At 42.5% G+C, this 27,644-nt stretch overlaps 1 protein-coding gene across 5 annotated transcripts in view; it reads left to right on the top strand.

Annotated features, from left to right (window-relative positions):
* ERBB4 (erb-b2 receptor tyrosine kinase 4) overlaps positions 1-27,644 on the top strand; it is a 799,874-nt gene that overhangs the window by 579,975 nt on the left and 192,255 nt on the right. For all 5 annotated transcript variants that reach the window (XM_083626464.1, XM_083626462.1, XM_083626465.1 and 2 more), the window contains 4 exons: positions 6,071-6,189; positions 11,668-11,809; positions 14,989-15,102; positions 21,376-21,502. In XM_083626464.1, coding sequence (XP_083482590.1) covers positions 6,071-6,189; positions 11,668-11,809; positions 14,989-15,102; positions 21,376-21,502 — 502 coding nt within the window. The remainder of the gene's footprint in view (positions 1-6,070; positions 6,190-11,667; positions 11,810-14,988; positions 15,103-21,375; positions 21,503-27,644) is intronic.

Genomic DNA, 27,644 nt, shown 5'->3' with positions numbered 1-27,644 from the left:
TGAGGCAACCGCATGATCCACAGGGCAGCAGATCCCAATATCAGTCTTCAGTTCCCCCTTGTTCTTGATGTAGATATTCACTCAGCCCTCTTGCCTGGTAGGGGTAGGGATGCCACTTTGTGGTTCACCTCAGGTGCCAAAATGTCTTGGGCTGGCTCTGAGTGGCCTATACATCTGGATAAGGGAGATCTATAGTCAGGTCTCTTGCTAGGAGTCTTCTTTCTCAGCGAGGAATGAATGGTCAGTGCACAGCCGTCAGCGCTGATCAGCAGGTGAGGCCATATCCTTTTGGGGGTATGAGGTTAACAGGCCATATCCTTTTGGGGGTATGAGGTTAACATCAACCAAGAGCACGGTCTTTTCAGTGCTGGCCCTGCAATTTTGTAGCACACTTTCCCAGGAAATCTGGTTCTCTATCTCTTTGGTAGTATTTCAGAAGCAGGTGAAAACATTTTTAGCAGGGCTTTGGGGATTCAAATTTATCCTGCAAGGTGGCCTTAGCTCATGTTATTATTATTTTTTAAATGTATGTTAGATTATTTGATTAGCTATAAATTCTGTTTTGATGAATTGCCTTTTGAGCTGTGTGTTGAAAGCTGGTACATTTATTCTTGTAAATAAAATAAATAAAAGCCAATGCTATTTTTCTAGAAAAAGAGGTGCCGGAACTCACCATGGACGCCTCCCTTGCTTTCTTGCAATGGCACCTGAGAGGTGCCGGAACTGAGTTCCTGTGAGTTCTGGCTGAACAAAAGCCCAGAATAAAACCATTGATTTGTAGATAAATAGAAGCAGTGTTAATGCAACCATTGTGATTTATCTGACTCATTGTGAGCTACTTTGAGCAAATACAAGCTGTAAATATTGGCTTGTCTCATTGTGAGGACAAGCAAGCTGAAGATTGCTAAGGACTCGGTGTGCTAGAAATGTGGAATTAATTATCAATTATAAAAGCTTATATAACATTATAGTACAATGTTACACCTTTCCATTGGCAAAACACAAGATTTAGTCCTCAGTGAGCTTTTACAATTTCTTACTGCACACTTTAGAAAATTCATTTTAGAGTTGTTGGGGGTTTTTTTGGTGTTTTTTTTTTGTTCATGTAATGAATCATTGAAGAGTGAATCATATTTAAATTGGATAGAGAGTTCAGGAGGTTTCATTTAATGATTACCTTGAAGAGTGCAGCTTGGCTGTTGACTGCTCATTTTTGAATCACCAGCCACCTTGGGAATTCGGGACGCAGCAGTGTTTAACCTGTATAAGCCACTTCTGCATATTTTATGACTGTGGCCCAACGGCACTCTCCCCCCCCCCCCCATAACACAATAGCTAATTAGCTGAATAAAGTGCACTGCTCTGGATTCAATTTTCAGGTAGGGTGTTGTTTCATTTTGGAGAACTTGGACTTTAAGCAAGAGAACTTTTTGATCAGCATCTTTGCAGGACTGGGAGCCAGTATGATGTTGTTCCGTAGGGAAGTGATAGGCAGGGAGGTACAGAGCACTAAGTGCCTTCTTGGCAGTGGCGCCCTCCCTGTGGAACGCCCTCCCACCAGGTGTCAGGGAGATAAAGAATTACACAACTTTTAGAAAACATCTGAAGGCTGTTCAGGAAAGTTTTTAACATCTGACATTTTATTGTTTTTTATATTTTGCTGGAAGCCGCCCAGAGTGGCTGGGGAAACCCAACCAGGTGGGCAGGGTATAAACAATAAAATTATTATTATTATTATTAGACTCAGGGCTCCAAAAGACTTTACTGCTCCATATGTTAAGTGCAATCTTTACCTGAGTCTCAGGTCTTCTGACCTCTGTCACGTGTGTGCACACACATACTGAAGTTAAAACGGTTCTTGACTATTTTATAACTAGGGACTGCCGGCCAGGGGCATAGTGAGAATTTATGTAGGGAAGGTGCAAGCTTTATGTTGGCGGGAGGCAGAACCTCAGTTAGTTAAGTATTTTAATTTATTTACTTGATTTGGGGAGGGGGTCTGCGCCCCCTTGGCTACGCCCATGCTGGCAGCCCCTTTGCCCAGCCCCTTTTCCTGCATCTGGCCAAATCCTCCTCCTCCTTTTATAGCTAACCAAACCCCCTTTCTCTGCACCTCCCCATTCCTCCCCTATACCCTCACAGCTTCACCCAAGCCCCTTTTAAAGGAGGAATGAGGCGCTTCAGAGAGCACTGTTCCAAAGCTCCTTCCCCCTCTGTTAGACCTCCCTGCAGCACCCCTTAAAGGAGGAGGGAGGACATTTTCAGGGTTTTAAAATCTGTTGTTCCAGGCCAGTTTCCTGTCTGAGCAAATTGCTGCTCAGTAATTCACACAGGTATCTTGCCTCACTGTCTTTGCTGAAATCAGTCCTTAGCTTGGCCCTAACTACTACAGCTACTATTAATTTAGCCATACCCTACTTTTTCATTGACAAGGACTGGAGGCAGCTACAGATAAAGTAAGAACAGCTATAAATAATAATTAAAAAGTAATTTAGCATTTATAATTAAAGTTTTATATATATATATATATATATATATATATATATATATATATATATATGTAAAGGGACCCCTATATGTGTGTGTGTGTGTGTGTGTGTGTGTGTGTGTGTGTGTGTGTGTAAAGGGACCCCTGACCATTAGGTCCAGTCGTAGATGGGGTTGGGGTGCTCAGCTCACTTTACTGGCCGAGGGAGCCGGCGTACAGCTTCCAGGTCATGTGGCCAGCATGTGGCGAACCAGAGCAGCGCACGGAAACGCCATTTACCTTCCCGCCGGAGTGGTACCTATTTATCTACTTGCACTTGACGTGCTTTTGAACTGCTAGGTTGGCAGGAGCTGAGACCGAGCAACGGGAGCTCATCCCGTCATGGGGATTCAAACCGCCGACCTTCTGATCAGCAAGCCCTAGGCTCTGTGGTTTAACCCACAGCACCACCCTATATTTATATATTTTTATTTATATATAAATATATAGATAGATAGAGAGAGAGATCAAGTGCTGCAACTCTCCAACGGTTTGACTTCACCCCACCGTCTTCCGTTGTTTCCCAAGACAGACGGATGCCAACAAAAAGATATAGATATAAAAGATCTATTCAAAACATTCAGGCAATGACAGTGAAAACTACATCAAGCTCTTGTCTCAGAACCTGACAGCAAGAACAGACTCCTGCTGAGGCCTGACACCTTTTCTGGGATCATAATGTGGGTGAAAAGCCTTCACTAGAAAGCCCTATTACACAGAGCAGGGGGAAATGAGCGGTAAAGATGGGTGACTTGCTCTAGACTTGAGTGATTGGTTTGAAAAATAAATCAAGTTGCATAAAAATAAATAGAAACCAGCAGAAATGGCTCTGCTTGTTTCCTGAGGGAATCTGATTTGGACCTCAAATTATAATCCAAGGCAGAGAAGAATTAAGGGGCTTTGTGATGCTCGCCTCGTATTTAAGACTGGCATTAGGAGTCCCCAACCTGGTATCCCTTCCTGAGCCCAATGAACTTGGCCAGCATCTCTCATCTTGTGAACAGACTGCTCTCCTCAGTCAGGCATGTAGAGAGCTGGAAATATCCAAGTAGGTTTCCTTCAATAAAGAAGGAAGTAACTAAGGCAAAACTTTGCAAACTGTGTGTCTCGACACATTGCTCTCAGCAGCAATGTGTAGGTGTGTCACACAAATGCTCCCCGTGCTCCTCCCGGAGCTGGAAAGGGGTTAGTTTCACCTCCGATTTGCTAGTAAAAATGAATTACTGTGTCGTGAAATGATGCATGTCTAAAATGTGTGTTGCTAACATGAAAAGTTTCGAAAGCTCTAAGCTACGTTGTTGTCACAGAAGATAGATGGCAATACAGATATAAAATTTACAGCATGTTATGGTTTAAGATAAAATTACATTGAAATGTTACATAGATGGTATCTATATAACACCTGGTAGATTGTGTGTACATCAAAATCAAATAAGTGTTGGAAATGCAAAGAAAAAGAAGGTACTTTTTATCATATGTGGTGGTCTTGTTGTAAGGCTTACTGGGAAATGATATATAATGAGTTGGAAAAGATGTTTAAAATAACATTTGTAAAAAAAAAACCCCAGAAGCTTTTCTTTTGGGAATCATAGGTATAGAACTACCCAAAGAGTACAGAAATTGATTTATGTATGCAAGTACAGCTGCAGGAATGTTACTTGCCCAAAAATGGAAAGAAGAAGAAGTCCTGATGAGAGATGAATGGACACAAAAACTTATGGATTATGCAGAAATAGCAAAACTTAATGGAAGAATGAGAAATCAAGATAGCAAACATTTTATAAAAAATGGAAATGGTTTATTGAATATCTACAAACAAATTGTAAACAGATAAAGACATTGGCAGGATTACTGTAATAACCTGCAGTTTCAGAAGAATATATAATCAAAATAGATGAATAAAAGAATTAGCTAAGTTAATTTAGAATATGCAAGAAATGATAAAATAAATTTAAGGAACCGCAGAAAGAGGAGGAAGGAAGTCAAGGTTTGAAATGTTAAAACAATTGTTAAGCTATTGAAATGTATATAAATGAAAACTAGAAATAAAATTATAAAAAACAAATAAAAGAAAAGATAGGTGGCACCATAATTTGAGCACTTCAGAGAGATGAGCTTGTGTTTGTGTGTCTTCCTACATTTTTAAATATAGAACTAACCTTACATGAACACTCCAGGATCGCAGTAATAGCAGTCGTTTCCCTATTGCCTTTAAACAGAACCTTTCCCTGCTCCCATAATGATTTGAAACTGGTCACCCGAAACTGGCATCATGCCTTGGCTATCATGAGCAGGGCAAACAGCATCCATCAACAGAGATGGGTAGATATATGATAAGTTTGCCTGTCATAAGCTTATCATATAAGGATGGGCTTCTTTTTGAACCTGGAATCGGCCTTCCTCATCTCTATATGGTGATAAGAAGAAGTCAGGATTTCCTCAAACCTACTAAGCTTAGGAGAACAAATCCCAGGGCAATCAAGGTCCTCACATATTTTCCCCTAAGGATCTGCACATTTCTTTAATCAAATGATATTCAGGTAGAGACAAGTAAATTCTGAAGTGTGTGTTTTTTGTTGAAAGAAATATTGCAAAACTTTAAAATATTTAGTTGTGAAAATACTAACATGCTAGGCAAAAGCATTGTTCTGTTACATAAGACAGCAAGGTACTATGCATATAAAATAAAACTCACATCTGAAATATTTCGCATGCATACATTTAATTTGGTGTAAGGATCCTTTTTAAAAAAACATACCTCAGCTTTTTGTACTGCAATAGCTTGTGCTCTATTAAACAGTGTGATAAGTAATTTGGTTAGGGCAGCTGGCAGCTGGTGAGCACTGGACCTGATGGGACTGCTTGGTGGCCGAGGAGTCACAGAAGTGTGGCCAAATTATAGTTTTCTCCTAATCTTCCTCCATGCAAAAAGCGCCACAGACACTTAAGCATTGAGAGTACCGTACAAATGCTTAAAAAGTAAAGGTAAAGGTACCCCTGCCCATACGGGCCAGTCTTGCCAGACTCTAGGGTTGTGCGCCCATCTCACTCAAGAGGCCGGGGGCCAGCGCTGTCCGGAGACACTTCTGGGTCACGTGGCCAGCGTGACATCGCTGCTCTGGCAAGCCAGAGCCGCACACGGGAACGCCGTTTACCTTCCTGCAAGTAAGCGGTCCCTATTTATCTACTTGCACCCGGGGGTGCTTTTGAACTGCTAGGTTGGCAGGCGCTGGGACCGAGCAACGGGAGCGCACCCCGCTGCGGGGATTCGAACCGCCGACCTTTCAATCGGCAAGCCCTAGGCGCTGAGGCTTTTACCCACAGCGCCACCCGCGTCCCCGTACAAATGCTTAGCACCTAACTAAACTGAAAAGAAGTATGTTTTGGTCATGTTAGCATGTCACAGAATAACGGACAAAGGTGTAATTTATTTGTGTTGGGGACCCCTACCTTAATTTCCCTTTTCTCCTACAGTTGCTCAGTTGTCCAGGCTGAACTTGTGTTCTGTGCTGATAGCGTTTATGATTTCTCTGCCCTTTCCAGTGACGAAGATGGTATGTGCTGAGCAATGTGATGGCAGGTGTTATGGGCGCTCCGTCAGCGAATGCTGCCACCGTGAATGCGCAGGAGGCTGTTCTGGACCAAAAGACACCGACTGCTTTGTAGGTCTCACCCTTCACTCCTTTCTGTCTTCCTATCAGCAGCTTTGCTCATTCTTGGGCTTTCTTGCCAAGGAAATGTGTGTGTGTGTCTTTAATTATACTGCATGTACAGTGGAAGATATTCACTTACCGTTTTAGCATTCATATTTTCCCATTACATTTCCGTTACTTATCAGCTTATTTCACCCATTGAAACATTTATGAGATTTGCAAATAGAGATTTGAAACCATTTATATGCTAATTGGTATGATTTTTATCTTAAGTGAAAATACATTTTACTTTCCTAAAAATTAACATTTATAGGAAGTGGGCAATTTATATCAGAAGTTTGACTTTAAACAAAAGACAGACCAAAAATCCACCATCCGTCATATTTGCTAAAAACAGAATATAAGAGCTGTTGCCTAAAAGTGAAGGAAGTGAAGGAAGCCTAATTTATTTCTGTGGACAATGTTTCCTCCTAAGTGAGCTTCTGATGGCAGCCTCAGTCAGGTATACCCAGCTTAAACAACCAGGTGGCCATGACTAAGTTTTGCTAATAAATGTGATGCCTAAACTGTATGGAACTTATCCCAAACAATGTATGTACATGTCAAGTTAGGATTAGGAGCCTCCCAGGTGGGAAATGCAATGGAGCATTTCAGAGCTAAAATTAATGTGAAGAATCGGACTCAAATATTGTATTTCCATTTTAATCTAGAAGAGCTGGATTTTGAATTTCTCTGCATGAACTGGGAAATTGTTTCAGCTCTAACTTGATGTCACCAAAACTGTACTCAAAGCAGAACAAGAACATGGCAGGGAATTAACACCCTTAATTAAAGGTTGTCGTTTGCAGGTGTTCCTTTGCTCCTGTCCTCTGTACACCTTTATATCAAAAGAACGGGTGAGCTAACAATACCCATTCTTCCAAAGAAAACTGGCTTTAAAATCAGGAATTACAAAAGTTGGGGAAACAGTATGTAGTTTAACTATCAAGGGGTATTTTTTCTCCCCCTCGTGTCCCTAAAAGTTTTTTTTTTATTTGCCTGATTTCTTTTATGATGGAGGCCAAATTAGGCATGATCATAGGAACCCCACCAGTGTGTGAAAGGGGTGTGTATGTGCTTGTCCTTGTGTGTAAGATCAAAGTGGGTGTATAAGCGAAGGAAGCAAACCTGCCCTTCCTCTGCATTTCCCCTCTGCAGTCAGTTTGCAGTCAGTTACCCGAATGGAAGTGAGCTGAGCTGGGACTCAGGAACAAGTGCCTGGGGTGATGAATCCCAGGAAGGGAAAGGAGGAAGGTCCAGCTCCCCATATCTGCATGTCCTTTGTTGTTAAGATCAGGGGTCCGAGCTAGATGAGATGGTGAGAGATTCATGTTATGATTTCCTATGGGTTTGTCAAGGAGCTGGTGCTCTTTTTGGATTCAAAACACAACAAGGACACAAATGGGATGGAGGCTAAAGATTTTATTAGCCAGCCCAAAGAAAGCCGCAAAGCATTGGCGATATCGCTCTAGCTGCTGGGCACTCTGTCAGCAGCAGACATGGCTATTGAAGATGGAGATGCAGATCAGGCTGTGCGGAGATTCGCAAGCTTTGAAGCTCTGTAGTTCTGAGGATCTGACCAGCAGCAGTCTTCTGAGACTTATATACTGTTGGGGGTTCTACAAGCTATGCATGATGTTTGGGTGACACATCAGTTTCCTACCAAAGGAAAAGGCTAGTTGGTATTTGGCAGGCAGCAAAATATATAACTCCTAAGAATAGCCTCTACGCCCTGCTCTAAATGCCAGCTGAAGCTTTGTCTTAAAGATACAAATTCCCACAACTGTGCCATCTCAGCATACAACCAACTAGTGAGAAACTAATACTGTACAAAAGTAGCAGAATTAAAGGCCTGCTTAAAGGCCCAGCAGCCCTGGCCCACAGGAGTGCATAGTCATGCAAGAAGCATTGTTGCAGACCACCTAAAATCCTTGCGAAAACAAAGCTTTTCTGTAATATTCCAATACAGGGTTGTTGTTGTTAAGTTACAAATGTATGGCTGTTCCACAGAAACGCACATGGAAAATAGCACCTTAGATGTGCATCTCAAAAACATTTCAGGGGAAAGGTTAGACAGTGCCACCTTATGTACGCTCCTCACCATCACCTAAGCTCCTGGAGTATACTTACCTCTACCTCTACTGAGCCCCGGAAGAGACAATACAGTCGTAGCTTGGTTCTCAAACTCCGTTTGACTCCCAAAACTCCGTTTGACTCCCAAAACTGTTTGAAAACCAAGGCATAGCTTCCGATTGGCTGCAGGAGCTTCCTGCACTGAAGTGGAAGCCACATAGGATGTTCGGCTTCCGAAAAACGTTCCAAAATTCGGAACACTTACTTCCGTGTTTTTGGCACTCGGGAGCCAAAACGTATGGGTACCAAGGAGTTCAAGAACCAAGGTACGACTGTACAGGCAACTCCCAGTTTACATGGGGGTTACATTCTGGGCTCCCTCATGTGTAACTGAAATTGTGTATGTTGGGAGCACCCTGGAGGGGCAGCAGGGCTTGCACAGCTGATGCACAGGGAAGCTTCTTCCCCACACATCAGCTGAGCTGAGACCCACTGCCCCTCTGGCTCACATAAGCAGGGGGGCAGCAAGGCTTGCACAACTGACGTGTGGGGAAGCGGCTGCCGCCATCCTTGCACGTCAGCTGTTAGGCAGGAAGGCCTCTGGCTCACGAGGGGACCTTGCCCAGGGCCTGAAGAGGGCATCCTCTTTGGGCTCTGGAGAGGGTCTTCTCCAGGGTGCTCTGCATTTCCAGGTTCCTGACACTGCTTGTGACACATGCAAACAGAGCACATGTAAATGGGAAGTTGCTGTATTAGCAAAGCCGAAAAAACTAGACCTCCTTCTATGCTACAGGAAGCCAGGCCCACATGCCTTTCTGCTCCAGCTCAAAAGCATGGAATGCTCTAAAATATACTACCAGTACTTGTAAACAATACTTAAAGCCACAAATTTAAAATTTGCTGAACTCTTCAGAATGATTTTAGTAGATCCTTAATGAAAGGTTATCATAGCTTTGGGCTATACATCATTAGCATTCTACATCATTATGATATAGTTACTAAGCAATTCATTATGATGATAAGGTGCCAGGGCAGAAAATGAATAAAGGCACTAGATTGAGGGAAAGAATTAAATGAGTTATGTTATGTATTAATTAAAGCAATTTCAGCATATGCTGCATTAAGAGATGGTCTGACCTATAATGCCTGCTTCCTCGAACCTATAGTATCCTGCTGTGAAAATTGCTAGATAAGGCAATCATCCATTGTTCTCACAAGTGCTGGCATGTATTCATTTGTGTGAGCATTCTTGGAAGCAAAGCAATGCCTATCTCTGCAGCATTAATGTTTCAGTAAATGTACTCACAAGGATTTAGAGGTATTTAGAGAATAATGAGAGTCAAAATTAAAGTGGATCTAAACAGGTCTCTGACTGTATTTTGTGCCTTTAATAACTCAGCAGTAATTCAACACATTGGTCTTGTTAAATTAAAAGGGGTTCCATTATAAAAGCCTTGCATCTACCTCACCAAAACATTCAATGTGGTGTCCACTTAAACAGAACCAGCCTTTACCATTTGCTCCTTAAGCTGATTCAGGGAAATCTGTGTCACTCTTCCTAACTTTGCTGTAGTCCTAGCTGACACCCTGTTTCCTGATGAAGGCTTCTAATGCTTTAAACAATGGCATGTCTGACAATAAACAGAAAAACTTGCTTACATAGGCATCCCCTTGATCTCTCAATCCGACTCTCCTGTTTTAAATTGTTTTGTTGTTCTAATGGGATTGTTTTAGTTCATATTTTAATATTTTATACTTATAAACCATGCAGAAATCTACCTTGATGTGGTGTGTGTGTGATTATTATATTATTATATTATATTATATTATATTATATTATATTATATTATAATTTCAATTGGTGTAGCCCAGGGGTGTCCAACTTCCAAGAGACTGTGATCTACTCCCACTATACCCATTGGATTGACCAAAGTTGTTGAGCTTTTTTTGGTGGGGGAGACCAGAGTTGTTGAGCTTTAGGGATTGACAGTTGACAGCAGGGAGAAAGTGCCTCTTGCTTTCAGTTCACGGCAGGCCATGCATTCCTACTGAAAACGGCTTGGCACCCCAATCCCCTCAGTCTGCTTTAGCAGGAGAGCACAAACAGTTAGTACACTGGACACTTGCCGCTAAACCAGCAGCACAACCCAATTGCCTCCTGCCATGGAAACCTCTGCTCTTGAGCAGTGTAGTAAACAATGATGGTAGCTTTTCTTTTATCACTGCAAGGACCTCCATCGTACTGTGGAAAGGATAGGGATAAGCATTGCCACAGAAACACGGTTGATTGCTACCGCTGTCTTGTCACATTCAGAATGGTCAGTGCAATGGCATCAGATTTGTTTTTATGCTAGTGCCAACAGGTTCATCCTATTTTGCCACCTGAATCAAAATGGGAAGGTGCTGCCCGCCTCTCCCCACCAGCCAAAGCCTTGCTTACCAGGGTTGCAGTGGTGGTGGCTTCAGGCAGGATCTCACAAGATCTTGTGGAACTCTCATAAGAGTTCCACGAGATCTTGCGAGATCTCAACAGAAGCCACTACCACAGCTGTGCAACCCCCATGATGGCAGGGGTAGGCATAGTGCCTGCAGGGGCACCACCCCATGGGATTCTACCACCTGAGGCTTCACTCGGCCTCAAGGGTGGGCCAGCCTGGGTGCTGAGGACTTAAGGCACAATCCTACAAACTAGCGTATCAGCACAGAATATCGTGATCTGAGGCTGGGATCAGGCCTCCAGAGCAACTATGGAATGTGTGCATTTAGGCCTTAGAGTCCTCTGCTCACCCAGAAAGGACTGTGGTGTTAGCTCCTGCCATTTGCTCATGTTAGGTCACTGGAATAGGACCTTTTGCCTATTGCACTTTAGGTTCCAGCTTCTCCAGCCTTTAGCAAAAATTTAAAGGTCCTCTCTTGATGATCATCACATGGACGATGTTCTTCAATTACACCTGTCAAACCCTAACCCCTAAGCAGAGACTTATAGCTCTAAGTCCTATAAACATAACACGAGCTGTGCTGGGTCGGACCACAGGCCCACCTGGTCTGGCCTCCCGTTCCCACAGTGGTCAACTGCATGCCTCTGGGAAGCCCCAAAGTTGGACTCCTAGCTCTCGATCTTCAGCAGCTGGTACTCAGGGGCATGGTGCCTCTGATTACTTGGGGGTGATATGCAGTCCTCATGATGTGTTATAAGAATATTATTTAAATTTCTCAAATTAGACTTCAATTGAATTTGATGACTCAGGAACTAAAGGTTATTATTTACATAGTGTGAATACCTTAAGAAACTTATTTCCTATTGTTATTGTCAAGGGTCTGTTTATTAAATGCCGATAAAAGCTCTGATTCAAACTGTTCTTTCCTGTCTTGCAGGCTTGTATGAATTTTAATGACAGTGGGGCTTGTGTCACGCAGTGTCCTCAGACTTCAGTTTACAATCCTGCCACCTTCCAGATGGAAAACAACCGAGACGGCAAATACACCTATGGTGCTTTTTGTGTCAAAAAGTGCCCGCGTAAGTTACAGGAGGAGCGTTGCCTTTCTTCCATGAAGGGCAACTGTTTCAAAGTGTCACAGTAGAAGTCTTTTAAAAAAATAATTGCAAAGCATGCCAAATGTACGGTGAAGTTAATGATGAGAAAGCACCCTATTTTCTTCAACAGCAATATATTGGAAGTTATAACTTACTCTAAGAATGGCATTGTTGAATGCTGACATTTTAATAACACCCTATAACTTAGAGCCAAAAATCCATGATAAATGTTTTGGTTTGTGTGGTCAAAATCTCAGCTTCCATCCAGCGGCAGATGTCAAATATGGAGCAGATTCTAACATTTCCTTTCTTTAAACAAAGTCTCATTTTCATTTCCCCTCAAACATAAGTGGAATTTTTTTTATGTTTGACCTTTTCTTGAAATTCAAGTGTGTGGTTTGGTAATGTGAGTCAGAACAGGCTCATTGCTATCAAGGCACATTAAAATATTGCTCCCAACCCCCAACATTACAATGGCTACCAAGGAGGTTTCAGTCAGTTGAAAATATAAAGTACTCCACCGTAAATGCCTTTCAGGTATAGACTGTTAAAACTATTTATATGGACTGTTCCCAGTGGGAGTAGTGCAGAGTAAGTGGCTAAAATAATGTCTTTCTGATAGATCCTAACGATGATTTCTTCTGACCCCCTGAGGCCAGCCACCCACTGCCAGTGAAGATGGCAAGCATTATCACATTGCCAGAGCATTTAGCATGTTCTGTTGCTGCGTAGGCCCGCGCAAGTGGATGTAAACTGAAAGCATGCAAACAACCCATTATATGTTCTCATTTCAATAACATCTTAGGGGCTACGTATACTTGATATTTGAATATTTTGGGGTTTAAGGGTACAATCTTTTAAACATCAATTAAAGAAATTGAGGGGGGATCTGTGTAAGGGAGTTTCTTAAGGATGGGCTAGTATAATTGTCTACTGACTTAAGTGATGGAATAGATGTGTAGAAATGGACATTGCAAAACAAACAACCCAGTTTTTTCACAGCACCTGCAATCACACACAGTGGCTGTCAGTGTAGTCACTGAATGATGTGCATATTATGTGTGAAATTGTTCTTTCTTGACAATCTTTCCCAATTTCATTGTTGTGTTGCATTTTTTCTGATATAAGTAGCTGTGAGCATGCTACAAGCAGAAACGTATGGTGCATGTATTATAATAATATCCAAGAATTGAAAGCAGTGTTAGAAACTGAGATATGAAAGCTAGGAGCTAAATGGCACCTTAATCTAGGTTATGGGCGCAACAATGGAATGTCTAGGCTCGGTTTTTTATAACAAGAATACGAAGCTGAAAATGAAGGAACTACAGCTAAATTATTATGTTCATTTTTCACGTGGTCTAGTCCTTCCCCTGCGCACCCCCCTAATATTCTTGAGAAGGTCTCCTCTCCAGTCTTCAGACAGGAGCTGGAAGTGGGGAGGCAGAAAAAGGTTCTCCTTTCCTTCCACTCTGCAGTTTTAATCTGAAATCTTAGGTGCAGTACAGCACCCAGAGCTGAGAAACTGCTCGCAGTAATGAAATTCCCTGTCACAAAATGCACCCAGAACAATGGGAGTTTTGAACATTGAGCGAAAGGCAGTGCCCATTATTCTGTCCCTCATATTTTTTTTATTCACAACAACCCTGTGAGGCAAGTTAGCTTGGGAGATAGTGGCTGGCCCAAGGCCACTCAGAGAGCTTCCTTACTCATTTGAAGCTGAGTCTTTCCAGTCCTAGGCTGACACTCTCAACACTAGGCCACATTTGCATGGCAAGCAGCACCTGCTGAAATCCTCTCTTCTACATAATTATTAACAGTGCAAGAAGTACAAGATGCTATCCTAGTTATGTGAAGCAGCTATAGACATATGTTTTGCATACATCAGGTTCAATCCCTGTCATTTCCAGTAAAAGGGGCATTTCATTGTAAGGTTGGAAAAAATCCCTGCCTAAAAAGCTTGAAGAGGCACTGCCAGTCAGAGCAGAGAATACTAGATTAGAGAAACCAATGATCTGGCTTGCTGTACAATATCTTCATATTACCATGGATCCCAGAACCTGGTGTGCTTTGTTGGCACCAGCATAATAAGCTAGAATCAGGGGGAACTTTGACTTTTGACACAGTTAGTTGTAATGATTTGTGGTTAAGTAAAAAAAGGTATGGGACGTGGGTGGCGCTGTGGGTTAAACCACAGAGCCTAGGACTTGCCGTTCAGAAGGTTGGTGGTTCGAATCCCCGCGACAGGGTGAGCTCCCGTTGCTCGGTCCCTGCTCCTGCCAACCTAGCAGTTCAAAAGCATGTCAAAGTGCAAGTAGATAAATAGGTACTGCTCCGGCGGGAAGGTAAGCGGCATTTCCGTGTGCTGCTCTGGTTCGCCAGAAGCGGCTTAGTCATGCTGGCCACATGATCCAGAAGCTGTACGCCAGCTCCCTTGGCCAATAAAGCGAGATGAGCGCCGCAACCCTAGAGTCGGCCACGACTGGACCTAATGGTTGGTGGTCCCTTTACCTTTACCTTAAAAAAAGGTATACATAAGTTTATTATTATTTTTTTATACTAGAGCAGCATTTTGCTAACTAGTTGTGGAAATGAATCCCACATTTAGTATGCCTAAAAATATACATTCCCATTTGGTCATTGTTTTGAAATTTAATTGCCGTTATCTACAAAATTGAATATCCAGATACCTTCTTTTCTTTCTTTCCTTTTTGTCTGTATGAGCATAAGACTGAGATAATTCAAAGCATCTTTTATTTTATCCAGTGGTTGGTATACCAGCTTGGCTGTGACCGTGTATCCTTTGATGCTAAAATAACATTTCAAACATTTTCCAGAATACAAACCTCATTAAGATGGAGTTACAGCGTCAGCATCTCAAGGGAAATGAAACTTTTAAAGAATGTTGAAATTAGCAACAACATAAAGCAACAGGGATACAGGAGAATGCGAGCTTAGAGAAAACTTCAAAAGATAAAATGCAGTTCTGAGACAAATACATAAAAATGAATCTTGAATGCAGTAGCAGAAAAGCGGGACCCACATCCCATTTCCCCCATCACCTCTCTGTTTTAAAAAGGGATGCTCAGAGTATCCATTGTGTGATGCTTGTAGATGGTTTTATTTTCAATAATACACTTTCCTGTTTTTTTACCTCCTTCTAGATAACTTTGTGGTTGATATCAGCTCTTGTGTGCGTGCCTGTCCCAGCCCCAAGATGGAAGTTGAAGAAAACGGCATTAAGACATGTAAACCATGCACTGACATTTGCCCTAAAGGTAGGCTGCTCTTCATTATACTTCCGACCTTGTGTGCTGTGCATTGCCATGACATAAACCAAGGAACTAATTTGGAAATGGCATGAAACTAGTGAAACCTGGATGCAGTATGGGGCAGGCTGTGATTGCTCCCCTTGGAACTGGGATACTGGGAGATCCTGTCATAATGTGTTTCCTCATGTAGCCCACTAGAGTAGTGTTCTTCAAGAGCTGAAACCCACTTGGATTCCCAGCCTGAAACGTGGGACCCACTTCTGAGCTAGGAAGGGTGCAAAGCTTGACCTTAGCCCAAAGGTGGCAACTGCATTGTGAACCTTTTCTCTGTTGTGTGTACATTGCTCCACTGTGCCTCCTCCCCTTGTCCCTGCAAGGAAGACATGAAGCAGCGCAGCAGCATTGCATGTCCAGTATTTGAGCTGAGAGGGGGAGGAGGCCTCCTTCCTCAGGAAAAAAAATGGGGTGGGGGGAGAGAGAATAGTGCCACAGTTGGTCCATAAGTGTCAAGGTGGGAGTTGGGAGCAAGTCAGCAATAATTCACAATGTGTCAGTGTAGTTAACTAAAAAGCTCAGGCCAAGTGATCACAGCAACTCTTCCCAGTAGGTCTGGTTGCAATGAGGCAGATGTGAGAGTTGAAGGCCTTCCCACCACTCTCTAAGGTGTCTGTCTCCTCCCCCAGGTCATTTCCCAGCAACCTGAGGCTGCTTGTCTGGTCTCTCTTTGCTCCTCCCTCTTCATTCCTCTTCATGTTCTGGGAGACAGGACCTGCCCATCGCAGGAGGGCGAGAAATCCTGGCTTCCTCATCAGCCTGACTCATCTCTGCCTCTTGGCTCCCCTCCTCTCCAGACTCTGATTCTGGGCTGCTCTCTGCCCTAGCCTGATCCTGCTCACTAAACCCTGTTCTGTTCTTCTGCTTTTGACACAGCCGCCTCTCAATCCGCTCCCTCTTCTCCCTCTGACCTCACATTGTCCAATCCCCTGGCTCAGAGCCTTCTTCCCTTGGGGGTTCCTATGCAGTGCCTCCCACCACTCTGGTGCATCCAGCCAGTCCACAACCCACCTCTTGAAGATCAATAGGCTAGAACAGGGTTGGCTAATCTGTGTCCCTCTAATGTTGTGAACCACCCTGAGATCTCGGGCGGTATACAAATTTAATAAGTAAATAAATAAGGTTGTCAAAACAGCTTCAATCATCACTGACCATTGGCTGGGCTGGGACTGGAGGGAGCCCAACAAAATATGTAAGGCTACAGTTAGGGACACGGGTGGTGCTGTGGTCTAAACCACTGAGCCTAGGACTTGTCTTTTTTTAAAAAAAAATAATTTTTATTAACAGGCCAATCACATAACATTATCCAATTCACATTAGTTCCAAATTATACAGCCAAATTTTCAATTTTGTTGGGGGTACCCATACATCAAGCTCCGAACGAGTCCAAACATCACTTATATTGCTGCTTTAATTAAACAGTTCTATCCAGTTCAATCCAGATAGTCCTTTATTACTTTCTTCATCTTCTTGTTGTTATCGTATATTCCTTTCTTTGCGATCTCTGATAATCTTCACAAGCAGATTAAAGACAGGCATCCTCTGTGTGGGTTTTGTACTCTCCAAAAATCATATCGCTCAGGGACAGCCGCTATTCCATGCTTCCATAAAAAATTAATCTTCGGTCTGTCCTTTAATTTTCACAGACTTGCAAATATATCAGGAGGCTCTGTCAGGCCAAGATCACATTCCAACCATCCTTCTCATTCCAATGGTCCTTATTCTCCTCCCCCTGTCCTTCTTTCTCAGGCAAGCCTGTCTTGGCGAGACGCCATTTTTTAACTGTGTCATAAAATTTTCCTCCGTTCTCATTATTTACCAATCATCTCTTTAGCTATAATCCATCCCACACAGTTCTTGAATTCCTGCTTGTGGTTAGTAAAACGCAACGATCTTATTTCTTTCTGGGGTGGAGGGTTATTGATATCACATAGTACAAAGGAAAAAAAAGGTTTTTTCCTCCACCCCCCTTCATTCCAAACATACAGTCTCATAATGGTGGTTCATCAGATGATTTACTTATCCATTCGTCACTCCGGTCACAGAGATCCATTAGTCAGCAGTCTTATCTCTCGAGCGTTGCTTGATGTATGTGCTTTAGCTTCATTCCAATCATATGTTTCCAATTATAATTCCGAGCTAAAGCAAGCCAGCACGTGCTGATTGGAACCGGCGTCAGGAAGAGCTGACCTCATCGAGGGCTCGTGCCAAGTATCCGGCACCCCCATCTCTCGAATCCAGGGGTGCGTTGTGGACACCGCTGGCAAGGCAGCCCCCCCCATATCCTTGGGGGGGTAGGAAGACTGCATACTTCCCATAGCAGCCTCTTAATTACCTCGTATGGGTCAGAGAGATGTTATTGTCGGCCATCTTCCAATGCGCCACCTGGTGGCCCCCCGAGCCTAGGACTTGTCGATCAGAAGGTTGGCGGTTCGAATCCCCACTCCGGGGTGAGCTCCTGTTGTTCAGTCCCAGCTCCTGCCAACCTAGCAGTTCGAAAGCACGTCAAAGTGCAAGTAGATAAATAGGTACCGTTCCGGCGGGAAGGTAAACGGTGTTTTCGTGCGCTGCTCTGGTTTCGCCAGAAGCAGCTTTGTCATGCTGGCCACATGAACAAGAAGCTGTCTGCAGACAAATGCTGGCTCCCTCGGCCAGTAAAGCGAGATGAGTGCCGCAACCCCAGAGTCAGCCACAACTGGACTTAACGGTCAGGGATCCCTTTACCTTTACCTTACAGTTAGCCACCCCAGCGCTGGAGGATACAACCCTGCCCACGCAGAGGGATATAACCAGAGAGCTCTTCTATCTTTAGAGTACGGGTGTCAGAATACAACTGGGCATAATAGCAACCCGGGTTTTTCTTGTTCCCAACAAAACGGTGGTGTGGAGGGCATGTAAAATGCAGCACAGGTGAGTGAATTGAATCTTTCCTCCGTCTGCAGCCTCCCACCAGAAATTGCTATTTTTAGCCATTTTCACCCCAGCAGGGATTACTTCCAGTTTTGGAGCACAACTGGGGGGGGGATATTTTTAAAACTAGGCTTTAGGGGTGAAGGGAGGTTGCTTGCTGATGGAGATTGTTCATCTCAGCCTTTCCCCAAGCTGTGCTTTAAATTGCTCCCCACTCAGAAACTTCATAGGAATTTGGCAGCAGATCTGTTTGCCCCTCAAGTCTAAGACGCCTGAGGCTCCCCAACACAACTCATAACAACACCTGTACATAATTTTGAAGGTCTAAAAGTCACAGGTGCCAGAGTGGCTTCCTACAGAACTAGTAAATTCCCTGTTGAAATTGTGTTAGCTTCCTGGGATTTTAAGCCCCTGCCATTGAGGTAAACTTTGCGTTTTCCATTTATGCAATACAGTTCCCATATATGTAAAGTGTCATTGATTCAGGGTGCTTGTTTCAAACCCTAACCGTTAGGGATTTATTGAACGGTATTAATCCATCTTCATTTACCTACTTCCTGAACTGAGATATGGAACTGAAGGAGATAACAAATGTTATCTACTCCAAGCTTTAAAAAGAAGACAGGCTATATACCCATATCCATGTAATAAAATCATTTCTTTTTAGACATCCACACAACATTAAGCTGTGTTAGCTCTCATGGAAGGAATATGCCTATTTTAGTCTAGTTTTATGTCTTCCATGGTAAAATACCGCAGAGGAAAACCCAATTGTGGAGGTTAAAGAAATGTGCAGGCTTTTAATAGGAGCTTCAGATTCGTTTTTGTTTTGTTTTGTTTTTTAAAAGGACTTCTGGTATCAGCATGCTCTGAAATGTATCATAATGCTTACTGGTATAGATCATTTCTAATATTTAGCTCGAGGACCTTAAAAACCTTTAATGCCATACTTCTTTGACCCAGTTCTCACCCAGGTGGCAGAGCTATATCTGGGCTAAAGTACTTAGAGACTGCAGGTGGGATCTTGCATAAATGAATGTTCCCCATTAAACTGCCATGGCTATACAAAAAGAACTACAGTTTTGAGGGGAATGCTATATATGAACATAAGAAGCTGTTTTATACGGATTCACATCAATGGTTTGTATGGCCCAGTATGGCCTACTGAGCTCAGGAGAGGTCTTATCCAACCCTGGTGCCTGAAAGCCTGGTTTTTTTTGCATGTTAAGTATGCGATCTACACCCGTCCTCTCCCTTTTGCTAAGATTCCTCTCCTTGGTGTGTAGTTTTCTATCGGAATATCTTGGTATGGAGGAATTGTATGAGCCCTACTTGCAGATACAAGCAGCCCAGCCCAGATGCACCCGAAGGAGAACTTGGTCCCATTTATTAGTGGTGTCATGTTTGGCTTTTCTGATCCAGGTACTGTGAAACAGGAAGGTGTTCTGAGACTCAGGTTTCCAGGGGCAGATAATTCCTTTTTCATGCAGCAGGAGGAGGAATACAGAGGAGAAAGTTGAAGAGTGCAAGATTCATAATGTATCTTTAAACATGTAGACTCTAGTGACAGCAACTGTACCTTGGCATTTTGCCTTCCCAGCATCTAGCTTGTCTACAGAACTACAACAGGTGATGTCTAACAATGGCATACTCGAGATAGACCCATTGAAACTAATGGACAGGTAACAGAAGCCCATTCAGGGTCTGCTCTGAGCATGACAATATTCAACAAAGCTGTTGCATGTGGAATGAGGTCTGCTTGCACAGTGGGACTTCCCTCCTCTCCTCCTCCTGTGGGAAACTCTTCACAAACTAAACCTGTTTTGGAGAGTTGTGGGGAAACCCAGAACAGGTTTAGGGGGCTTGGGGGGAACTGCACAGCAGAGAAGAAGGGGACCAATGAGCAGAAGTGATGGGACCTTTAGTCCATAACATCTGAAGGGCACCTTGTTGGTAGGCTGTGTATGTGTAACCATGCTCACCACATTATATGTGAACAGGGTAGGTGTGTCACATCTGCCTGTGACATCTGGTTAGGCTCATGTGAACACAGACAAATGTGCATAGACCTAGGTTATGCATGCACAGGCATCGGCTACCCTGCATTCAACCAATCCAAGTGGCTTTAAAATAATGTTTAACTTTTGTGACCTAACACTTTTCTATACAGACATACATATTTATATCTCTAATGTAACAAAATGGATTTGAGCATCTTAGCTGATCACACGGCTGCTGTTGGGCACGATGAACCATTGTAGTTTTATTCTAGGTAAGAGGCATCTTTCCAGAATGATTTTATAAAGAAATATTTGAGGCAAGGGACAGTTCTTTAGTTGGTTCGTCTTAGCCTTTGTAAATCAGAGAAACAGAAAGAGAAAAGTAAGTAGTAAACCATGCTAGGAAGTAGGACAAATTAATATTAACCAGGTCCCATTGCCTAGGCTTGAGTTCCTTCCTTTTTAGAGGTAGCACATGGTTCTGGTGGTGCTCACCTGCCAGGCTTTCTGCTGTCTCCCGCATGGTTGGTATCACTGCATTTGAACATCAGATCAGACTCCTAGCACTGCTGCCATAAAAAAAAACAATTCCTTGAAACATACACTCCATATGTACAGAGCACAGACACTTAGGCAGTTTAAAAATAATAATGGCTTGTTAGGCTACCCTAAGTATTCTAGCACCCTGTGGCCTTATGCCTTCATGAGCTTCAAAAGTGAAATAGGTAGGACTCAAATGGAAATTTCTGAAACATCTGAAATTAAAATGCAACCACAAGGAAGGGAGATGCTCGTCACAATCTGGGGAAACAGATGACTTTAGCTGCCTGTGATTTCATCAGCATATGAAATTTAGTCATCACTATCTCCTTGGCTTCTCAGAACACAAATCCCTTTCCTATCTTTTTTTCCTTTCTCACCGCCTGCAGACTATCTGTCTCCCTGCCCTTTGTCCTTGCATGAGGGATTTCCCAGCCTGCTTCCACATGACCTTTCAGCTCCTCTACAATATTATCTTTAACTATGTCTCATATATAATCTGCTGTCCATAGATCTATGGGAGGGTTTTCTTTCCACTTGAACCTGTAGCTTCACAGACTTTCAGCATTCTATGACTGATCTTTGCTCCTTAGTCTGAGATGGACAGACTCTCCTTGCTCTCAGTCCAGTTCCTGGAAAACAGGATTAATTACCCTTCCCCGCTGCCTCATTGATTTTAAGCCAGTGCAAGCACAATGGCGTAATGCACTCAGTGATTTACAAGAGATCCAAATATATGAATGCATATTTTTTACAAAGTTGTTTATTTTTACAGCATGTGATGGCATCGGTACGGGAAGTTTGATGTATGCCCAAACAGTAGACTCCAGCAACATTGACAAATTTGTCAACTGTACCAAGATCAATGGGAACCTTATCTTCCTTGTCACTGGGATTCATGGGTGAGTGCAAATAATTATAACATGCTGCATCTTAGTAGCAGACCCACCTAGTTTGTTCATTTTCATTTTTTTGGTCCCTAAATGTTGGGATGGACTATCAGCATTGCTTCTTCTGAGAATAGTATAAGATGGAGCTGTGTATTGTGCTCTTTCCAGCTTGGCCCAGATTTTCTGGTGGTATAGAGGATGGGCTCCTATGACATAACAGTAATGTCTAAAGGGGCCTTTTGACTTCTAGATAGTGGGATTGAAATCCAAGTTCTGCCCATTGCTAGCATGGCCTTTGCCTTTCTGTCTGTAGAATTTAATAAACCTGACCAAGACTGCTGAGACCAAGACTGTTGAATGAATGAATGAATGAATGCTGTGGTGGGAAACTTATTGACCAGTCTCAGGGAAGATAAAGGGGCTTATAGAGGGCATGCAAGGACTTACAATAGCTTATTGCCTTTTTTCAGTTCTTGCCTTTCTTGCATGCTGCATTATGAACAAAATAAACATTTGGAGCATCAATGCAAGTTCCACCTGTGTTTATCTCTCTGGACTCATCCAGACTTGCACTTATTCTGTACTTAGAAAGCACAAGTTCAAGCAGTTGTGCCATTGCCTCTCTGCTTTCCCTTGGAAAACCTGTACATTATTAATAAATTGGAGAAAACTCGATTGAAAACTCTGATTCAGTGGTTGAGGTCGGGTCTGCAAGGGCATGACTGGAGGAGCCCTCTGTTCCTTTGTTCTGGCCTGTCATCTAGGGATGCTTCTGAATATTTCCCCATCCAAATTACTTTCCAGATTTTGAGGTTACAGATTACCTAATCTTGTTTCCAAAGTGGCATTGCACTAACAATGTGTCAATTTTAATGTTGCTTTGATTTCCTAATTTTTTTTCCAGACCACTGGGCATGTGAAATTTGCTTCAGTGTTCAGTTTTTGCCCTCCCCCTTCTTATAGTTTACCAATGCACATCAGGGCCCATGTGTGAATATGCACCACTGTGCATTGGTAACATGTAAGTAGAGAATGTGGGGTGGGTGCAAACTGCAAACGGCATCCAATTGTACATGTCCTAATCTGAAATTAATTTTAGGAATTAACCGAGTTGAATTTTAAGGCAGATGGGTGGAAAACATAGTGGAGCCATTTCAACAAAATAAGTGTAACACTGTTGTCAGGCATACAGATCTCCTACCTGCAGCCCTTCTTATTGTGTCCAAAATGCCACATGCCCCCCACCTCCTGGAAGAGCATCACTCCTAATATACTGTCAGCATCACATCAAAGCAATATTTAAATCATATGTTTTAGAGGGGATTAAAATTATTTAAATGTGGTCTTTAAAATATTATTGTTACGAAGTTTATGTACAATCTTAAAGTTATAAGGAAAGTATAACTGAACTGTACATTATAAAAAGTTGACAGTGTAAAATGGTAACCTGGAATATATATTGGCTGTTCATAATGTTAATTTAGAGTATTTGAACATATTCTTGCATTCAGGATTAACTCTGTTATTCAACATTTAAATAATAGGGAACTTTCTAGTATATAATATTAGGGACTCTCTTAATAGCTAATGTTAAAAAAATATCAATATATATTTAAACTTATTAAATGGAAGGCAGCCTTGAAACATTAGGAGGCTGCTTTATGCCAAGTTAAATTATTTGCCCATCTAACCCAAATTGTTTATGCTAATTGGAAGTGGCTTCCCCCGCTCTCAAAGAGAGGCCTTTCACATCACTATAATGCAGAAGAATGTGAATGATGTACTGTACCACATATTTATTTTCCTGCACTTCTTTGTAAGAAGAGTCACCACCAAGGCTTTTTTTCAGTTCTGGCCCCTCTCAGGTGGGCGCCATTGCCATTCTAAGAGAACAAGGGAGGTGTTCATAGTGAGTTCCGGCACCTCTTTTTCTAGAAAAATAGCACTGGTCACAACCATAATCTACTAGTTCATTCATTAGGCACGGAGTTTGCCTCAGGATAGCAGAACATGCCTTTAACCCCAATGTACAAATTTCTATCTTCAGTATCAAAAGTATATATACATGGACAAAGTTAGCATATATCATGCTTCAAAGCCCCTTTCATGCCACTAATTTCAAGGTGCTCCATCAGCTACTGTCAGGTCTCGGGATTATTAGATTTGGAGCAGGGATGATCATTCTTGGTCAATTCCATAAACATGCTCAGGGTACTCATTTGGGTTCTTGGCTGGTTCCACACAACGTTTGTAAAGCAGAGAACTTAGAAGTTGTAAAAGGTCCCGCAGGCTGAGTCACTGCTGCATGCTGGGACAGAGAGGGAGAGGAGTGAGGCAGTGGCAAGGTCAGATCTGTGCAAATCCAGTGCTTCTGCCAACTTGGTTCAGGCTAATCCTGCGGCTGTTATTTAATACAATAATATATATCTGATCACTGCAGTTCTTGCTGAAATTATTGTAAGCTATGTATACTTCACTGGTGCTGCTATAGGTTGTCACTCAAGTTTTTGTCATTTGTTGGTTTGCAGTGCTAACCATAGTCTCGAACCCAACCTATTGTTTGAACTTCAAAACATACTGGCAAACTTTGGTTTAGGTTAAGGATGAGCAGATTTACCATTACTTTATTGTTCTGTGGGTTCACTCTGCTCCATGCTGCACTCCTTGTGTTCTTTTCAACTGGGAAAAGTCTAAAATTCTGGAACTGGGAGTTGCACAGTTTACCACAACATCCAGGTTCTTTTGTTCTCCCTTTCTGTTGCCAATGCAAATGGGCATATTGAAAGGGCAGAATAAAAATCAACCTTGGTGTGCTTGTATGCATAGATGCATCAATATTCTTTTGTGCTGTGCTTTATGCTGTATTCTGTATTCTGGGGGTACCTCATTAGGAAAAAAAATGAATCAACTGTACCTAAAGGCAAATCAATGTTTTCTTGTTGAGGCATTATATCTAGGTGGAGAACCTACACACTGTTAATGTAAAGGAGTGAAAAGGAAGGAAAGAAATATACCACGTGTGTATGGTGCTCTGAATGGAACAGTATACTGTATGTTTCCTAGTGCATCAGTTCCACTTTCAGAACAAGAGCAGGTAATCTGGAACTCTGAAAGTTCTGCAGGTATTCAGCTGAAGTGAATTTGACAGGCACCCTTAGCTTAAAGCTACTTTCATTTTCCATCTGCTCACCAGCCACACCGTTCTGCTTATGGTACACTATTCTCCTGTGGCAAAGTAAAAATGGTAAATACAGTGTGTAAATTAAGAAATCACATCAAGCTGTCCTTAGCAGAAGCCATTTCTTGTAATCCCACTTCAAACTGTGGTTTCCAAGTCTGGTTTGGAGGATTTGTGAGTTCAGACATCACAGCAAAACACGATTTGAGTCACTCTGTCATGCCGTGCCTTTACTAAAGATGTGCACACAGGTTTGAACTTTTCATGCCTTGCCTTGAAGCAGACCCCTGCCTTTCCGCTGGCAGTCCTTTCTTGGGAGCTTCACACTGAGCAGAAAGTGTAATTAAAAACGATAATCCTGGATAAATCCTGGTTGCATGAAACAGATTGTAAGCCATGGTGGGGGGTGAGGGAGGCCTAAACCACAAGAATTAATTGTATAATATTTGGCTAATCCTTTGGGCTTTCTTTGAATATTCCATTTCCCTCCTGCTAACCTCACTATAAATTGTAAATGTAAAACTGAGTCCATAAGTCCTGTCTGCAAGTCTTGTCCAACTGTTTCCTATACTCTTTCTGGACTTCTGAAGGGCAGAAAAAGAGTTGCCTCTCACATTCTTCCAAGTGTGTTATTATTATTATTTCTATAATCACAGGCTCGTACAAGAAAAGTAGAGCCTGACTTTATTTTTTTTTTTTTTTAAATAATATTTATTGAAGTTTCCAAAATACAGAAAGAGAAGAAAAGAAATTATGAAGATACATTCAGAACCTTATTTTCAAACATCCACTTTCTGGGACTCCCCCCTTCCCCCACCCCTACTGTATTCCCCTTTCATATTGTTGTTTCCACAAGTTCTATTTCTGATTTAAAACACAATTTATATACCCCATTGTTCAAATTTAAATTTATACAAACCTTATGCAACACCCTTGATAAAAAAAAAACAAAAGATCTCTCCCCATAGCCCACCCCCTTTTCTTTCCACAATGTCCCCCTTTTTTCCCATTAAAGTAAAAGCACACAGAATAAAAGTATAAAAAAAAATAAAAAATATATTAGAAAAAAGAAAACCAATTCAGAAAATAGTTGCAAGCCTTTGGATTCTAATTCTCCCTCCCCTTCCCCGGTTTAATTTCCCTTATCCTCCAATCTATGTTTCCAGCCTGGAAATCTTAAGTCCATCAATCCCATTTTTCCCCCAACTCCTTGCAGAATTATTTCCCATTTCTAGGATTACTTTCTTTAAAAATTAATTCCTAAATCTTTAAAAATGTCAAATTATAAAATTCCCCCCATTGTTCTTTCAAGGTTATAGTCCAGCTTCCTCTTGTTCCGCTGCTAAAACTTTCTTATTCAGAAGTTTAGTAACTCTACATGGGTTGTTGTTATTCAGGAACAAAAACTTGCGTTCAGTCCCTTCCTTCTTCAGTAAGGTATTCTGTTGTCTCCTTTTAGTCTAAACACCCTGTAGACAAGATTCAGTTTCCGTTTTGCAGCTTTCCCAGGAGATAACCAGTTCTGTGAAATTCCGGAGTGTTGTATTTTTCCCGGCTTACGCCCATCTTTGTAATGTCCCGAAACTCCTCTAGGGGGGTTGTTGTAACTTTGTTTCCAAAAATCCGATTGTTCTCCGTATTTTCGCCATTTTGTATTCAAGTCTTAACAAATTATATCAAGTTGTAACAAATTTGACCAGCAAGGTCCTTGTAATAAAATCCTCTTTAATATTCCGACTTTGACAGCTACTTTGACAGCTGTCAAAATCACCGGCTCTTTTCACCAGGCTCACTCCTCAATCGCCCCGGTTCCCAGGGAGGGGGGTGCATTTTCCTTCTCCTTCAATTCTTCCTCCAGCACAATTCTTGTACTTTCCCATCATGGAATTCTTAATTTAGCAAAGATACCGTTCTTTTTGGGCCTTGGCTTCCCAATCCTTGTTTTAAAATGTCTACAATAGGGAGGGGGACTGACTTCCTTTTTAGATCCCCCCCCGCTCGTCTCAAATCCCAAAAATTTTTCTTCTTTTAAACCCGATTTCCAATTTACTCACGGGTTGTTGTTAAAAGTCCAAATTCTCAATGGAAGAAGTCAGCGCTCTCCGCCGGATGGCATGCGGCTTCGCTCGGCAGGGATGGCAGAGGACTCAAAGCACCACGCTTCTCCCCGGCACCCGATCCGTAGCCTTTAAAAAGGCTCCTTCACGAGTCGGGAGGGCGCTAGCGGTGCTAGCCGAGTCTCCAAGTCCACGGCCCCCGTGGCCGTGGTTTCTAAGGGTCCCCGCATCGCCGGTGCGGTAAAACCCAGCCCCTGCCGAGCCGGCTCCCTCCGGAGCTCGGAGGGAGTCCGCCATTCGGCGATGGCGCCAACCCGGAAGTCCCAGTAGAGCCTGACTTTAAAGGGTAATAAAAGTCATTTATTTGCATACTTTTCTGTGAAGGCTTCCCCACCCCAAAAATAGATGTGCACTTTTCACAGGATGCTTTTGCTTGTCTTTTTTTATTTCAGGGTGTCCTACATTAATTGGCACAAGAGTCTTTTAAGACTGGCTGTGTCAAATCAGTTCAAAGCTTACTGAAAGGAGGCATAAGTCCTGCTCTCAAAACAAACCACACCTTAATTGCAAAGAGTGAGAACTGTTGCAGTGCAGTGGCCAAGATTGTGAGCTGAAAGGAAAGAGAGAAGGATGCTTGCTCACATTCTTCCAATTTTAATATTCTTTCTAGAAGGTGCACCACCAAGCCACCTTTCCTCCATTTTTGATTTTCAGGTTTTGTCCTTGTGGTTTTTCTTCAAATTCTCTTGGGAAATAAGCCAAACCATTTCCAGGACTTACTGCAAGCTAATTGGAGTCCCCAGACTCCACACACAAGCCTTCTCCCCTCTCTCAGCCACCCCTTTGCCTCCTTCCCCCTCCACACTGAGCCTCCATCTTGCCTCTTGCCAGCAGCCACCCCCATGTTCTCTTACCTTGC

This window comes from Podarcis filfolensis, assembly GCF_964270895.1.
Source record: "Podarcis filfolensis genome assembly, chromosome: 1".
Taxonomy (NCBI): domain Eukaryota; kingdom Metazoa; phylum Chordata; class Lepidosauria; order Squamata; family Lacertidae; genus Podarcis; species Podarcis filfolensis.
This window is presented reverse-complemented; position numbering and strand designations above follow the sequence as displayed.